This window comes from Sceloporus occidentalis, unplaced genomic scaffold, assembly GCF_023333645.1.
Source record: "Sceloporus occidentalis isolate IW3139 unplaced genomic scaffold, rSceOcc1.0.p SCAF_155, whole genome shotgun sequence".
In the NCBI taxonomy this organism is placed as follows: Eukaryota; Metazoa; Chordata; class Lepidosauria; order Squamata; family Phrynosomatidae; genus Sceloporus; species Sceloporus occidentalis.
In genome coordinates, this window is record NW_028317135.1 from 2,167,077 (window position 1) to 2,183,650 (window position 16,574).

Here is a 16,574-nt window from a genome sequence, read left to right on the forward strand (position 1 = left end):
CAAACACGCGACCCGCCGTAAGCTTTCGGAATGATTAGGCAGGACTTTGGCGTAACTGTGTTCTGGAACACACGGAAATATCGGAACCGTGACGTATCTGTGACGTTACAGATGCGCTGGCCCTTGGCTGTGTCCCCTGACGGTTTAGATACCGATCTCTTAGCTTGTGCCGAGTCAGCATGTTGTGTGCCGTGAATTAACCCTTGTCTTCCCGAGTGTGTCTTTGTGCTTTAGATTTGGGCAGGGCAAACGCTTTAGATCATCAGATGTGACCATGGATGCCAGCGGTAATATCTGTAGTATCAAGACGTGCATAGCAACCAGGCCACCGGGTGATGAATGTGTGGGGGGGGTTGTATTGTGAGATACCCCAGAATTTATGGGGATATTCTGCATTTTCAACAGAATAAGATGCTTAAAGAGTCCAGGTGGTGGAAGTTCTACCAAATTGTAATGCTACCGGTTAAATGTATATACTGTTTGTGACATCACTTCTTTTCTCGGGCTATAGAATTTGTTTCGGGTTTGAATTATCTGCTTAGTGGTTGTGCGACGCGAGGTGAGGGAGAAGATGCCCCCTGGGCGCACAGATGGTTTAAAGACATGGCTGATGAGCTGCAGAAAGATGACGGCACGTTAAGCGGAGGAATTGTTACTCTGTTGATGGTGGGACCCGGGGGGGGGGGGGGGGTGACCGGCTGCCGGTGTCGGTTATAACACCTGTGACGCAGACAGAAGGCCAGGAGAGCACAGAGGTGGACATGGAAACTTTCATCCGCTCTGTAAGAATTCTGTGCCGTACGATCAGGACAAATATTGGCGCATGCACGTATGTATTTACATTCTGTTACACGTCAACGGAGCTCCAAGAGATTGCATGTAGAGAAGAGTTAGGACTTTGAAGAGAATGAACTTAGTAGGTTGTTGTGGGGAGACCTCGTCCCAAGGAGCTTACGGTCTGGTGGTGACGTTGCCTTTAATGTCTATTACCTGGGAGCGTGTTTTAGGTAAATTAGCGGTCGCATAGAAATCAGTCTCATTCCTGAACAAACTTTACACTTCCCATGCCTGTCTGTGTCGTTTAATGACGGGAACCACATTGGTCTTCTCCTCCAACAGGAGCTCCAGGCTGCCACCATGACCACCATGTCTTACCAGAAGGAGTTGGAGAAGTACCGGGACATTGACGAAGATGCGATCATGCGGGGAATGTCGGTGGAAGAGTTGGCCCAGCTGGATTTGGAGCTACAGGAGATGGACCCAGAGGTACAGGCCCTCCTATCCCCCACGCGTACAGCTAAGTCACCCGATTCACATCTATGTAGCACGTCCTGCGGCATTGCCACACTAAAATGCAGAATGGATATAGCCATGTGAGCTCAGAGAAGATGAAGTCTTTGAATGAAGTTGTTTTTATTGGGCAAGCAGAGGAGAAACATGTAAACGTACTTTGAGGACCCCAGAAGTCTCTTCTAATTGCCATCTGAAGAAGAGACCTCTGAGGTCATTAAAGCTTCTAGAACTTACGATAAGAAGTCACCTCAACAAAAAGAACAGGAGCTGTACAGGGTCTTCCATCTCTTTGTGTCAGTATTCTGAATACTGTGATGTCATTATAATGTCATTTTTACACGATATTTTATTTCAGCCGTACAGGAGTGTGAATGAGATAATTTACAGCAGCTGGAGTATTGTTGGCATAGGAAGCCGTGAGATATAACAAGTGATTGCTGTACCGGTGGTTATATATATGAGCACCGGGGTGGAAAATCTTCTCTCAGGTTTTTGACCCAGGGCTCTTGTCTCCCTTCTTGTCTCAGAACATCCTCCTTCCAGCTGGGCTTCGGCAGAAAGACCAAACCAAGAAAAGCCCCACCGGGCCCCTAGACAGAGACGCTTTATTACAGCACCTGGAGAAGGAGGCCATTGAGTTCAAGGAGAGAGAGGACCTCGTACCATTCACCGGAGAGAAGAAAGGTGACTCAGCTTCTGTCTATAGACCTTTTAATACAGAAATGTATTAGTCTATTGGATTAGGGTACAGGGCAGTGATTAGTGTATGGGGCAGTATATAGAGGCAGTGATTAGTGTATGGGACAGTATATACAGGCAGTGATTAGTGTACGGGGCAGTATATACAGGCAGTGATTAGTGTACGGGGCAGTATATAGAGGCAGTGATTAGTGTACGAGGCAGTATATAGAGGCAGTGATTAGTGTACGAGGCAGTATATACAGGCAGTGATTAGTGTACGAGGCAGTATATAGAGGCAGTGATTAGTGTACGAGGCAGTATATAGAGGCAGTGATTAGTGTATGAGGCAGTATATAGAGGCAGTGATTAGTGTATGGGGCAGTATATAGAGGCAGTGATTAGTGTATGAGGCAGTATATAGAGGCAGTGATTAGTGTACGAGGCAGTATATAGAGGCAGTGATTAGTGTACGAGGCAGTATATAGAGGCAGTGATTAGTGTGTGGGGCAGTATATAGAGGCAGTGATTAGTGTATGGGGCAGTATATACAGGCAGTGATTAGTGTACGGGGCAGTATATAGAGGCAGTGATTAGTGTATGAGGCAGTATATAGAGGCAGTTATTAGTGTGTGGGGTAGTATATAGAGGCAGTGATTAGTGTATAGGGCAGTATATAGAGGCAGTGATTAGTGTATGGGGCAGTATATAGAGGCAGTGATTAGTGTATGGGGAAGTATATAGAGGCAGTGATTAGTGTATAGGGAGGGTAGTGATTAGTGTATGGGGCAGTATATAGAGGCAGTGATAAGTGTATGGGGCAGTGTATACGGGCAGTGATTAGTGTATGGGGCAGTATATAGAGGCAGCGATTAGTGTATGGGGCAGTATATAGAGGCAGTGTTTAGTGTATGTGGCAGTATACACAGGCAGTGATTAGTGTATGGGGCAGTATATAGAGGCAGTGATTAGTGTATAGGGCAGTATATAGAGGCAGTGTTTAGTGTATGTGGCAGTTTACACAGGCAGTGATTAGTGTGTGGGGCAGTATATACAGGCAGTGATTAGTGTATGGGGCAGTATATAGAGGCAGTGATTAGTGTATAGGGAGGGTAGTGATTAGTGTATGGGGCAGTATATACAGGTAGTGATTAGTGTATGGGGCAGTATATAGAGGCAGTGATCAGTGTATTGGGCAGTATATAGAGGCAGTGATTAGTGTATGAGGCAGTATATACAGGTAGTGATTAGTGTATGGGGCAGTATATAGAGGCAGTGATCAGTGTATGGGGCAGTGTATACGGGCAGTGATTAGTGTATAGGGCAGTATATAGAGGCAGTGATTAGTGTATGGGGGCAGTTTATAGAGGCAGTGATCAGTGTATGGGGCAGTATATAGAGGCAGTGATTAGTGTATAGGGCAGTATATAAAGCAGTGATTAATGTATGGGGCAGTATATAGAGGCAGTGTTTAGTGTATGTGGCAGTATACACAGGCAGTGATTAGTGTATGGGGCAGTATACACAGGCAGTGATTAGTGTGTGGGGCAGTATATAGAGGCAATGTTTAGTGTATGGGGCAGTATACACAAGCAGTGATTAGTGTATGGGGCAGTATACACAGGCAGTGATTAGTGTGTGGGGCAGTATATAGAGGCAGTGATTAGTGTATGGGGCAGTATATAGAGGCAATGTTTAGTGTATGGGGCAGTATACACAGGCAGTGATTAGTGTATGGGGCAGTATACACAGGCAGTGATTAGTGTGTGGGGCAGTATATAGAGGCAGTGATAAGTGTATGGGGCAGTATATAGAGGCAGTGATTAATGTATGAGGCAGTATATACAGGCAGTGATTAGTGTATGAGGCAGTATATAGAGGCAGTGATTAGTGTATGGGGCAGTTTATATCAGCAGTTATTAGTGTGTGGGGCAGTATATAGAGGCAGTTATTAGTGTGTGGGGCAGTATACAGAGGCAGTGATTAGTGTATGGGGCAGTATATAGAGGCAGTGATTAGTGTATGGGGCAGTGTATACGGGCAGTGATTAGTGTGTGGGACAGTATACACAGGCAGTGATTAGTGTATGAGGCAGTGTATACAGGCAGTGATTAGTGTATGGGGCAGTATATACCAGCAGTGAGTAGTGAATAGGGCAGTATATAGAGGCAGTGATTAGTGTATGAGGCAGTATACACAGGCAGTGATTAGTGTATGGGGCAGTATATACAGGCAGTGATTAGTGTACGGGGCAGTATATAGAGGCAGTGATTAGTGTATGGGACAGTATATACAGGCAGTGATTAGTGTACGGGGCAGTATATACAGGCAGTGATTAGTGTACGGGGCAGTATATAGAGGCAGTGATTAGTGTACGAGGCAGTATATAGAGGCAGTGATTAGTGTACGGGGCAGTATATACAGGCAGTGATTAGTGTACGGGGCAGTATATAGAGGCAGTGATTAGTGTATGGGACAGTATATACAGGCAGTGATTAGTGTACGGGGCAGTATATACAGGCAGTGATTAGTGTACGGGGCAGTATATAGAGGCAGTGATTAGTGTACGAGGCAGTATATAGAGGCAGTGATTAGTGTACGAGGCAGTATATACAGGCAGTGATTAGTGTACGAGGCAGTATATAGAGGCAGTGATTAGTGTACGAGGCAGTATATAGAGGCAGTGATTAGTGTATGAGGCAGTATATAGAGGCAGTGATTAGTGTATGGGGCAGTATATAGAGGCAGTGATTAGTGTATGAGGCAGTATATAGAGGCAGTGATTAGTGTACGAGGCAGTATATAGAGGCAGTGATTAGTGTACGAGGCAGTATATAGAGGCAGTGATTAGTGTGTGGGGCAGTATATAGAGGCAGTGATTAGTGTATGGGGCAGTATATACAGGCAGTGATTAGTGTACGGGGCAGTATATAGAGGCAGTGATTAGTGTATGAGGCAGTATATAGAGGCAGTTATTAGTGTGTGGGGTAGTATATAGAGGCAGTGATTAGTGTATAGGGCAGTATATAGAGGCAGTGATTAGTGTATGGGGCAGTATATAGAGGCAGTGATTAGTGTATGGGGAAGTATATAGAGGCAGTGATTAGTGTATAGGGAGGGTAGTGATTAGTGTATGGGGCAGTATATAGAGGCAGTGATAAGTGTATGGGGCAGTGTATACGGGCAGTGATTAGTGTATGGGGCAGTATATAGAGGCAGCGATTAGTGTATGGGGCAGTATATAGAGGCAGTGTTTAGTGTATGTGGCAGTATACACAGGCAGTGATTAGTGTATGGGGCAGTATATAGAGGCAGTGATTAGTGTATAGGGCAGTATATAGAGGCAGTGTTTAGTGTATGTGGCAGTTTACACAGGCAGTGATTAGTGTGTGGGGCAGTATATACAGGCAGTGATTAGTGTATGGGGCAGTATATAGAGGCAGTGATTAGTGTATAGGGAGGGTAGTGATTAGTGTATGGGGCAGTATATACAGGTAGTGATTAGTGTATGGGGCAGTATATAGAGGCAGTGATCAGTGTATTGGGCAGTATATAGAGGCAGTGATTAGTGTATGAGGCAGTATATACAGGTAGTGATTAGTGTATGGGGCAGTATATAGAGGCAGTGATCAGTGTATGGGGCAGTGTATACGGGCAGTGATTAGTGTATAGGGCAGTATATAGAGGCAGTGATTAGTGTATGGGGGCAGTTTATAGAGGCAGTGATCAGTGTATGGGGCAGTATATAGAGGCAGTGATTAGTGTATAGGGCAGTATATAAAGCAGTGATTAATGTATGGGGCAGTATATAGAGGCAGTGTTTAGTGTATGTGGCAGTATACACAGGCAGTGATTAGTGTATGGGGCAGTATATACAGGCAGTGATTAGTGTATGGGGCAGTATACACAGGCAGTGATTAGTGTGTGGGGCAGTATATAGAGGCAATGTTTAGTGTATGGGGCAGTATACACAAGCAGTGATTAGTGTATGGGGCAGTATACACAGGCAGTGATTAGTGTGTGGGGCAGTATATAGAGGCAGTGATTAGTGTATGGGGCAGTATATAGAGGCAATGTTTAGTGTATGGGGCAGTATACACAGGCAGTGATTAGTGTATGGGGCAGTATACACAGGCAGTGATTAGTGTGTGGGGCAGTATATAGAGGCAGTGATAAGTGTATGGGGCAGTATATAGAGGCAGTGATTAATGTATGAGGCAGTATATACAGGCAGTGATTAGTGTATGAGGCAGTATATAGAGGCAGTGATTAGTGTATGGGGCAGTTTATATCAGCAGTTATTAGTGTGTGGGGCAGTATATAGAGGCAGTTATTAGTGTGTGGGGCAGTATACAGAGGCAGTGATTAGTGTATGGGGCAGTATATAGAGGCAGTGATTAGTGTATGGGGCAGTATACACAGGCAGTGATTAGTGTATGGGGCAGTATATAGAGGCAGTGATTAGTGTATGAGGCAGTGTATACGGGCAGTGATTAGTGTGTGGGACAGTATACACAGGCAGTGATTAGTGTATGAGGCAGTGTATACAGGCAGTGATTAGTGTATGGGGCAGTATATACCAGCAGTGAGTAGTGAATAGGGCAGTATATAGAGGCAGTGATTAGTGTATGAGGCAGTATACACAGGCAGTGATTAGTGTATGGGGCAGTATATAGAGGCAGTGATTAGTGTATGAGGCAGTATATACAGGCAGTGATTAGTGTATGGGGCAGTATATAGAGGCAGTGATTAGTGTATGGGGCAGTATATAGAGGCAGTGTTTAGTGTATGGGGAAGTATATAGAGGCAGTGATCAGTGTATGAGGCAGTATATACAGGCAGTGATTAGTGTATGGGGCAGTATATAGAGGCAGTGATTAGTGTATGGGGAAGTCTATACAGGCAGTGATTAGTGTATGAGGCAGTATATACTAGCAGTTATTAGTGTGTGGGGCAGTATATAGAGGCAGTGTTTAGTGTATGGGGAAGTATATAGAGGCAGTGATCAGTGTATGAGGCAGTATATACAGGCAGTGATTAGTGTATGGGGCAGTATATAGAGGCAGTGATTAGTGTATGGGGAAGTCTATACAGGCAGTGATTAGTGTATGAGGCAGTATATACTAGCAGTTATTAGTGTGTGGGGCAGTATATAGAGGCAGTGTTTAGTGTATGGGGCCGTATATAGAGGCAGTGATTAGTGTATGGGGCAGTTTATACCAGCAGTTATTAGTGTGTGGGGCAGTATATAGAGGCAGTGATTAGTGTATGGGGCAGTTTATACCAGCAGTTATTTGTGTGTGGGGCAGTATATAGAGGCAGTTATTAGTGTGTGGGGCAGTATATAGAGGCAGTTATTAGTGTGTGGGGCAGTATATAGAGGCAGTTATTAGTGTGTGGGGCAGTATATAGAGGCAGTGATTAGTGTATGGGGCAGTATATAGAGGCAGTGATTAGTGTATGGGGCAGTTTATACCAGCAGTTATTAGTGTGTGGGGCAGTATATAGAGGCAGTGATTAGTGTATGGGGCAGTATATAGAGGCAGTGATTAGTGTATGGGGCAGTTTATACCAGCAGTTATTAGTGTGTGGGGCAGTATATAGAGGCAGTGATTAGTGTATGGGGCAGTATATAGAGGCAGTGATTAGTGTATGGGGCAGTTTATACCAGCAGTTATTAGTGTGTGGGGCAGTATATAGAGGCAGTTATTAGTGTGTGGGGCAGTATATAGAGGCAGTTATTAGTGTGTGGGGCAGTATATAGAGGCAGTGATTAGTGTATGGGGCAGTATATAGAGGCAGTGATTAGTGTATGGGGCAGTATATAGAGGCAGTGATTAGTACACAGGGTGGCACGGGTCTTAGTATTGTGATACAAACATAATTTTACTCTTTGTACAGGGAAGCCGTTTATCCCAAAGCAGGCAAAGCGAGAGATCCCCAAAGAGGAGCAGATCACGCTGGAGCCGGAGCTGGAGGAGGCGCTCGCTAACGCCACTGACGCAGAGATGTGCGACATTGCAGGTACCACCCGATAACTTGTGGGCTTCCTGTGGGGCTCTGGACCTCTGTGTGTCCTGAGGCTTCCTCGGCTCTGTCCGTGCTCTGATCCGGGTGCGATGTCTGTCACCGTCTCCTGGTGGTAGACGTCACACCCGGATCAGAGGACAAACTGTTATTGGAGACAAGCGCCATGTTTCCCGGGGCTGTACTGAGTTAAAATGGTTTGGGGCTCTCCTGGTGCCTAAATATCCCAGGCCATGCCAGGCATCTCCCAACAACTACAAGAGAATACCACAGATACATACTGCAGGCATAGAACACGTGTATACACGCTTACCCTGCATGTATGTGGGGCAGTATATAGAGCGTTAAACTGACTGGATCTTGTGCTTTCTTTTGAAGTTATTTTTATAATAACCTGTGGCAATTAGATAATTAGATTTCTCTGCCCCTTTGGTGCTGGAGGGCCGTGTCTGTCTGTGGCCCCCGTGGTGTTTCCTGCCCCTCTGTCCAATTCTCCGCACTCAGCAGAAGTTGGCGGAGCAGCTGCCTCCTGCTCAGTTACTATATTCAGCAACAGCGAGACGTAGAGAGGCAGAGAGTATCCGCTTACCCTGAGTGCAAACCCAGGACGGACACGTTAAAGCTGCTGTTCCACTTAGACAAAAACATTAACTGCAGATCTTTCCTTTATTAAAAGCCAACCATATTTAACCCTTCCGTGTCTGTATCACAGACATAATTTGGGCTATTGCACGGTGAGAGTGTGTAATACGCTTTATCCACGTGTTTCTCGGAGTGCCCGGTGCTGTACAGCCGACTTCTCTGAATGTGTTGATCACTCTCTTCCAGCCATTCTGGGAATGTACACTCTGATGAGTAACAAGCAGTACTATGACGCCATAACGACTGGGATCATTACAAACAAGGAGGGCATCAACAGTAAGTGAGTGTGTGCTCATTAGTGTTATCTTAACCGAGCGTGCGCCAGATGGGGGCAGCCACCCACCATCCCAAGTGTCCACGCTATGGGGGAAGAAACGAGGGTCAGTCGTATGCAGCTGAAGGACGTAACATGGAATAAAGTGTGCTCTGGAATCACCTTCCTCCAGTCTGCATGTATATAACACTTTCTCATAAGCTTTGGTATTTGGTACCGTCCTAAGTAAACTGTATTGTAGGTGTCTGTAGACACAGACACAGATGAAAGGTGCCCTGTATTGAGCAAATAATATATATGTATGCACATCTCACTGCCGCATGTATATATAATTTTGGCCAGGTGTGGTTAAGCCAGATACATACAAACCGGTCCCCGATGAACCTCCAAACCCCACGAATGTGGAGGAAACCCTGGAAAAAATCAAAAGCAATGCTGCAGATCTGGAAGAAGTTAATCTCAATAATATAAAGGTGAGCAAGAAATGAATGAATTCATAATCTGTACCGCGCATGTTATATATCACACTTGATTGTGTTATACAAAATATATATCACACCTCACCATATCATACAGTATATATATATCACACCTCTCCATATCATATGGTATATATCACATCTCATACTATACAATGTGAATGTCACATCTCACCATGTGATACAATAGATATCACACCTCATACTGTACAGCATATAAATCACACCTCAGTGTATCATATCATATATATCACACCTCACCATGTCATATCATATATATATCACACCTCAGTGTATCATACAGTATATATATATATCTATATCACCTAACAATGTTATACAGTAAATATCACACCTTCTCATATTATAAGGTGTGTATTTAACATCTACAAATTATACACTGTGTATACCACACCTTCTTGTATTAAACTGTGTGTGTTTCACAGCTTCTCATATTATACTGCGTGTATCTCACATCTATGTGTTACAGTGTATATCTCCCATCCTGTACATATTTTGCACCCATTCCTCTTTCTTTTCACCTTGTTGTACATATGTATTTGCATACTCCACCTCGTCATGTAATACTATGCGCATATTGTATATTTTATCCATATCTCATGTTATACAGTCAGTGACAAATGCAGTCTTTTTAATCACATGTACACATATTATACAGAGCACAGCACCCATCCTGGTATATCATGCCTATATACTGTGTCCAGGTTGTACAGTGTATGTACATATCACCTCTTCCCATGTTATATAGTGTATGTTACACTCTCTCATACCACACAGTGTGTATGTCGCCCCTGCTCATGGTATATATTTGATGTCACACCTCCTTGTTTCGTTGTGCTTGGTACGCGGTGTGTATAGCACACCATCTGATATAACGCTGCATTTTGGCTATCGTTTTCTTGCAGGTCATTCCTATCCCTACATTAAAGGAGATTTGTGAAGCCATGAAAACAAACACTCGTGTGAAGAAGCTGAGTTTAGTGGCTACTCGTAGCAATGACCCCGTGGCCCATGTAAGTTCCTTCCACTTTGGACCTGTTTGGTCAGCGTGGGGATGGTGTCATCTATAGATACCTGGGACAGACATACAGAGCAGGAATTATATACGGCGTGTTTGTTATTTGTGGTGTTTGGGGAGTTTATTCTGTAGGAAGAGGAGGACTCGCCCTCTGTAGAGATCGCGGTTATCGTTACGCGGGCTGTCACTTTGTGTCTGCAGGCGGTGGCTGAAATGCTGAAGGAGAATAAAACTTTGCAGAGTCTGAACATCGAGTCCAACTTTATCTCCAGTGCTGGGATGTTGTCTGTAATCCGGGCCATGAGAAGTAACAGCACGCTGTCTGAGCTCCGGGTGGACAACCAGGTGAGGCAAACCAGTGACCTGATCTCTCTCTCTCTCTATGTGTTTTACACGAGTGTGTATGAGGCTTGCATGTGATGATAGTATTTCTTCGCTGAGAGGTTCTGCCTTCCAGCAGAAGTGGTCGGGTTGAATCTGCACACCTGCATGGAGTTTGTAGCTGTGTCTCAGTTCGGGATGTCAGTTCGCAGCAGCTGCTGTTGCGGTCATCAGACTGTAGCGATCTCCCCGTATGAGCCAAGCGCCTCTCCTATCCCACATTTACCTTCCCGGTAGAGCGTTCTGATTTATTTAAAGGCGTAGGAGAGACAATGTTACCTTTCTGCTCCTTCAGCACCAGAACCTGGGAGATACGGTAGAGATGGAGATGGCCTCCATGCTGGAGAATTGTCCTTCCATCATACGCTTCGGGTATCACTTCATGCGGCAGGGCCCGAGGGCCCGTGCATCCACAGCCATCACCAGGAATCTGGAATCGCGTAAGTGTCTCTGTACGAATAAGAAGACGTTCGAGCCGGAGGCTGTCTGCGCCGAATTATTAAAGCTGATTTGTCCTGAGCGTTATCTTCAACAAAGCATATGAATGCCGCTAATTACAGCCAAACTCCTCCGTTAATGAACTATCCCAACGAGGTGACCTGCGAAAGACCGGCCCTGGCAAATGCCTCGGTCACAAAGGACTGGGCCGGCCCTGTAAAATGTATAGTTACACTTTTGAAGGACTCTCATCTCTGGTTTGGCCCTTGATAACACACAGTGAAACCCGTGACACGACATATATTCCCCCATATCTCTTTACCAAGCTGTGGCCCTCAGGCTCCTTAGATATTAACCCCTTAATAATATGTCACAAAGATTGCTACTGGTGGCAGTGAGGGGTTTGGGGGCCTGGTTGACCCAGACCTTCTGCTGTCTCTATGCGATGATAGATGCTGAATACTCTTTGCCAGTTTTATCTTTTTTACTTTTGTGTTTTCTTTTACAGATCGCAAGCAGAAGAAAGTGTGACGCGTCCTCCATGCAGCGAATCGGAAGCCCCGGACCCCTCGAGGCCTGCACCAGGCCTGTTTTTGAGAGTTTGCATCATCCCGTCCTGTTTTGTAATTCTCTGCCCTCCGCCGTGCGTGACGCCACGTTCCCCCCATACTTTGGGGACACGTCCCTATTACTCTTGTGTCCCTCGTCTGCCTCTTTCCCCAGGAATATTCTAGAAGTGAAGCTATCGCTGCCGTGGCTTAATGCCCCTCTCTTTCCTTTTGGAGAGAGCGAAGTCCAACCCATCGTGTCGTCCCGTCTCGCTTTTCGTAACATGAGGACATCTTTCTCATTGACTATACAGGGAAGGGGGGGGGGGTAACCGTGGGGTGGAATAAAGGAGCTGATGTTCTGAAATGATGTAAATAAAGTGACTTTGACCTGTTCAGTCTGTTGGTGAAATATTGAGGTTTTTAAACTCTGTCGTTGTCTGGACGGCCTTCAGTGACAATAAGCATACATGGACCCAGATCTCTGAGCTTCTGACATGACTTAAAAAGATAAAATACGTATATTTACATAAACAATTTCATCCCTGCCCTGCTACAAATTGAATTAAAGCTGAAAGCCAGAAAAACGAAGTTACTCTGATCACATGATGCGGGTCAGTGGGTGGGTGCAGGGAGGGGGGGGGCTCGGGCTAGTACCATGTTGTCACTTGTCATCAAGTCACTTGTCTAGCGCCCCGACTTTGAGCCAGTTACCCAGCTCTGGTCTGCGCAAAGCCTGTGTCACCAGCTGCAGGCCAGGGACAGCAGCATGGAGTCCCGGGACTTGTAGTTCTACTGCTTGCTGCGCCGAACTAGCCTGGAAAACTACATTTCCCGACATCCTCCGGGACACGCCCCTGCGCCGAGTGTATTTAGGCGTGTCAACGGAAGTCGTCCGATATTTAACGCCTTCCATGAGCCTCTGCGGCCTGTTCTGGAAGTGGGGTTGAATGTGCGAGAACGAGGATGGCGTTTAAACGGGATGGAGATGACAAGAGCCAACTTAATGTGCTGAAGGTGAGGGCGCAAACACTACCTTGGGGCAAGCGAGGCTGCTGGAGGCCCGGCGAGACACCGCTACTAGCCGGGTTTGGTACTTTTACACAGGTGGCGTTAAACCGGGACCCTGTCATGATGTCGTTTGGAGCAAGCTATATGATAAAATAAAGCGCTACGGACAACGCGGGCGCCATATAAATGTAATGGTTGTGAACAACAACGGCGGCTATAGCCATTCTAAAGCAGGACGTATGGCACAATGCAGCGGCCTGGGGGGTCGTTATATGTATACAGAGTGGGGAGCGCAACCTAAAAAGCGCAAGAGCCGCAAGCATTCAGGTTCCGGGGTTTGTTGCAGTACTAATAATGACTGATATGTTAAGGAGAGAATTCAGCGCATGCCCGGCGAATAGCATTTAAACCCCACCCGTGGTATAAATATTGGGGTCGCGTTATACGGCTGTGTATCGCTCTGCCCCCCACAACGTCAAAGCGCCCCGAAGCAGTCAGCTGCTGGGTAAGCAAACTAATAATTAGATAAGAGTCGCCAAACTTGCTTTGCTTACCTGCTCCAATTTTCAAAAGAAAAATAAACTAATGACAAATGCTCAAAAGTATCGAGTTTGCGTCTGGGCTGGCAGCGTTTCTTTTTATTTGTTTTTTTTAATATATTTTTTTTAATTTTTGTTAAAAAAAAAAAAAGCTATGTTGGCCCTAAAATGTCTCATTTGTGGAGTTATATTTGAAAAAGAAAAAAACAAAATACTGTTGTGCATTAATGGGATAAGTTCTATTTGTGTTTTTTTAAATGGCTAGAGTTGAGGAGGTTTTATTGCAAATCCGTAGATTTAAGTTAAAATAAAATAAATAAATCAAAAAAATGTCAACGTAAGTATTTTTTTCAAAAGTGCACGTAGATGGGGTGCCTTTTTTTTAAAAAACCTGTCATACTATGAAATATGTGGTGTTTTCAAACCCAGGAGTAATTCTTAAATATATCTGCGCCTATATGTTTATGCCGAAACCAAAGCGTTATTACTGGGTTTTTTTCTCCGCCTAATATTAGCGTAATTCCTAGTTGCCCGTCGGTAGTCCTGGGAGTGGAATAAATCCCAGTCGTGATGCGGTATAATGAACACGTGCGCTGCTCCCATACCCGGGCCGCTTGGAATTCGCCTAAATCTATGCTTTGGAGGCGCCGAATGTCATTATATTATAGTTTTAAAAAGGATTCTTCCATGGGTCGCTATGGCGATGAGACCATTTAATAAAATGCATTTGTCTAATTCCTATTTTTCTTACACAGAAAAGGAGGGTCTCGGATCTCCTGGCTAGTTTTATACCGGAAGACGAGGCTTTGCTGCTAACGAATGGAAGGTACGTGGTGTCCGTAGTGTAATAGAATGCGTTACCAATATATCATGGAGTCTTCTAGAAACACGCAGTGCCTCCTGTCCTGCCATTTGGGAGCGTTAGGGGCTGGGAAAGGGTTAATATTCTTTAGCATGTCGGTCTGTTTTCTTTTTAGCGCACGCCTGGGGCCGGTGAGACTTTTTGGACGTTGGGGTTGGGCGCCGTATAGCAGCAGGTAGAAACGCTAGCTACGCTACATCTAGTTGTTGTAATGGATGTGGGAGGGCTTTTTCTTTTTCTTTGTGTCATGTAAGAATTTACCACTTTTTAACTTGGAATTTGAAATAAAACGTAAATCAAGTGTTTGTTATGTGTGGTCTCTCACTGTTATTAACAGGAATGATGCATCTTAAGCCTGCTTTGGAATCTTTTTTTATTTTCCTTGCATGCGTGGCTAGCACCAGAGTTCGTTTGTGGTTGCGTGCGTGCGTGTGGTTGCGTGCGTGCGTGTGGTTGTGTGCGTGCGTGTGGTTGCGTGCGTGCGTGCGTGCGTGTGGTTGCGTGCGTGCGTGTGGTTGCGTGCGTGCGTGTGGTTGCGTGCGTGCGTGTGGTTGTGTGCGTGTCTGTGTGCGCGTGGCGTCAGAGTCCGTGGGATGTGTTCTCGCTCGCTCTGGTGCTGTGTGATTTGCTGCTCTCATTATATATCTCTTTATCATAGCTGTGATGTCAGGCACGTGGAAAAGGTTTTGAGGTCACGTGACGCGAGGGTGTTGGTTAAGGATGTGTAGAGTGAGTGACGGTTGGAAGGACGCCGGTGGAGCAGAAACTGGTGATTTCTTGATGGTTACTATGTTACCGCTACAAATCTTCTAAACTGTTAATAAAGAGTTACAAAGGATTTCCAGAATCATGTCTGCAACTTTATAACAGTCTGGCTCCAGAGTCTGTGTACGTAAGTGTGTGTTTAATGGTGGAGTCTGTGCGTGTGGGCTGGGGGCGCGTGCCTGGTGCGTGGGCCGGGGGCGCCTGGGCCGGGGGCGCGTGCTTGGCGCGTGGGCCGGGGGCGCGTGCTTGGCGCATGGGCGCGTGCTTGGCGCATGGGCCGGGGGCGCGTGCTTGGCGCATGGGCCGGGGGCGCGTGCTTGGCGCATGGGCCGGGGGCGCGTGCTTGGCGCAAGGGCCGGGGGCGCGTGCTTGGCGCAAGGGCCGGGGGCGCGTGCTTGGCGCATGGGCCGGGGGCGCGTGCTTGGCGCATGGGCCGGGGGCGCGTGCTTGGCGCATGGGCCGGGGGCGCGTGCTTGGCGCATGGGCCGGGGGCGCGTGCTTGGCGCATGGGCCGGGGGCGCGTGCTTGGCGCATGGGCCGGGGGCGCGTGCTTGGCGCATGGGCCGGGGGCGCGTGCTTGGCGCATGGGCCGTGCTTGGCGCATGGGCCGTGCTTGGCGCATGGGCCGTGCTTGGCGCATGGGCCGTGCTTGGCGCATGGGCCGTGCTTGGCGCATGGGCCGTGCTTGGCGCATGGGCCGTGCTTGGCGCATGGGCCGTGCCTGGCGCATGGGCCGTGCCTGGCGCATGGGCCGTGCCTGGCGCATGGGCCGTGCCTGGCGCATGGGCCGTGCTTGGCGCATGGGCCGGGGGCGCGTGCTTGGCGCATGGGCCGGGGGCGCGTGCTTGGCGCATGGGCCGGGGGCGCGTGCTTGGCGCATGGGCCGGGGGCGCGTGCTTGGCGCATGGGCCGGGGGCGCGTGCTTGGCGCATGGGCCGGGGGCGCGTGCTTGGCGCATGGGCCGGGGGCGCGTGCTTGGCGCATGGGCCGGGGGCGCGTGCTTGGCGCATGGGCCGTGCGCGCGTGCTTGGCGCATGGGCCGTGCGCGCGTGCTTGGCGCATGGGCCGTGCGCGCGTGGGCCGTGCTTGGCGCATGGGCCGGGGGCGCGTGCCTGGCGCGTGGGCCGTGTTTGGCGCGTGCTTGGCGCGTGGGCCGTGTGTGGTGTGTGTGTAGCATCGGTTTCTGTGTGTTGGTGTGTGTTGTCAGATATTTTAGGCTGGAAAACGGGTATTCTTGTATATTTGTGTATTTTATATGAACATAAAATGGAGTCAGAACCGTTTTGTTTTCCTTAATCATAATGTTTTTTTTGCCTTGTTCTCTCTATCAGTGAGAACAAAGAAGTGTTTATGAATATAGCTGCTTCAGCAAATATTAACTAATTAGTCTTATCTTCCATGAGACGGATAAGGAGTCTAAGCTGCGTATTTCTAGGAATGGAGGATACATTGTAAGACCCGACCCCCCCCCCCCCCTTAATTACTACCTAGGAGGTAACATCTAGAGATATGGGTGGCCGAGGATAAATTCCAACGTATATGTAATGGCCTCATTTCTTAGACCGGAGTGTCTATTAGAGGTAAATGAAGGAAATCCA

The 16,574-nt window shown here is 47.2% G+C and overlaps 2 protein-coding genes across 2 annotated transcripts in view; both read left to right on the top strand.

Annotated features, from left to right (window-relative positions):
* Positions 1-1,137: 1,137 nt before the first annotated feature.
* Positions 1,138-11,782, top strand: LOC149280530 (tropomodulin-4-like). Its single transcript, XM_089500502.1, has 9 exons — positions 1,138-1,266; positions 1,821-1,977; positions 7,873-7,995; positions 8,827-8,916; positions 9,257-9,387; positions 10,320-10,427; positions 10,634-10,777; positions 11,109-11,253; positions 11,760-11,782. The coding sequence occupies exons 1-9, from the start codon at positions 1,138-1,140 to the stop codon at positions 11,780-11,782; spliced, it is 1,050 nt and encodes a 349-aa protein (XP_089356628.1).
* A 983-nt stretch (positions 11,783-12,765) lies between these two features.
* Positions 12,766-16,574, top strand: part of LOC149280531 (sodium channel modifier 1-like) — a 57,530-nt gene continuing 53,721 nt past the window's right edge. Inside the window, exons 1-2 of the mRNA XM_089500503.1 lie at positions 12,766-12,816; positions 14,105-14,175. Coding sequence (XP_089356629.1) covers positions 12,766-12,816; positions 14,105-14,175 — 122 coding nt within the window. The remainder of the gene's footprint in view (positions 12,817-14,104; positions 14,176-16,574) is intronic.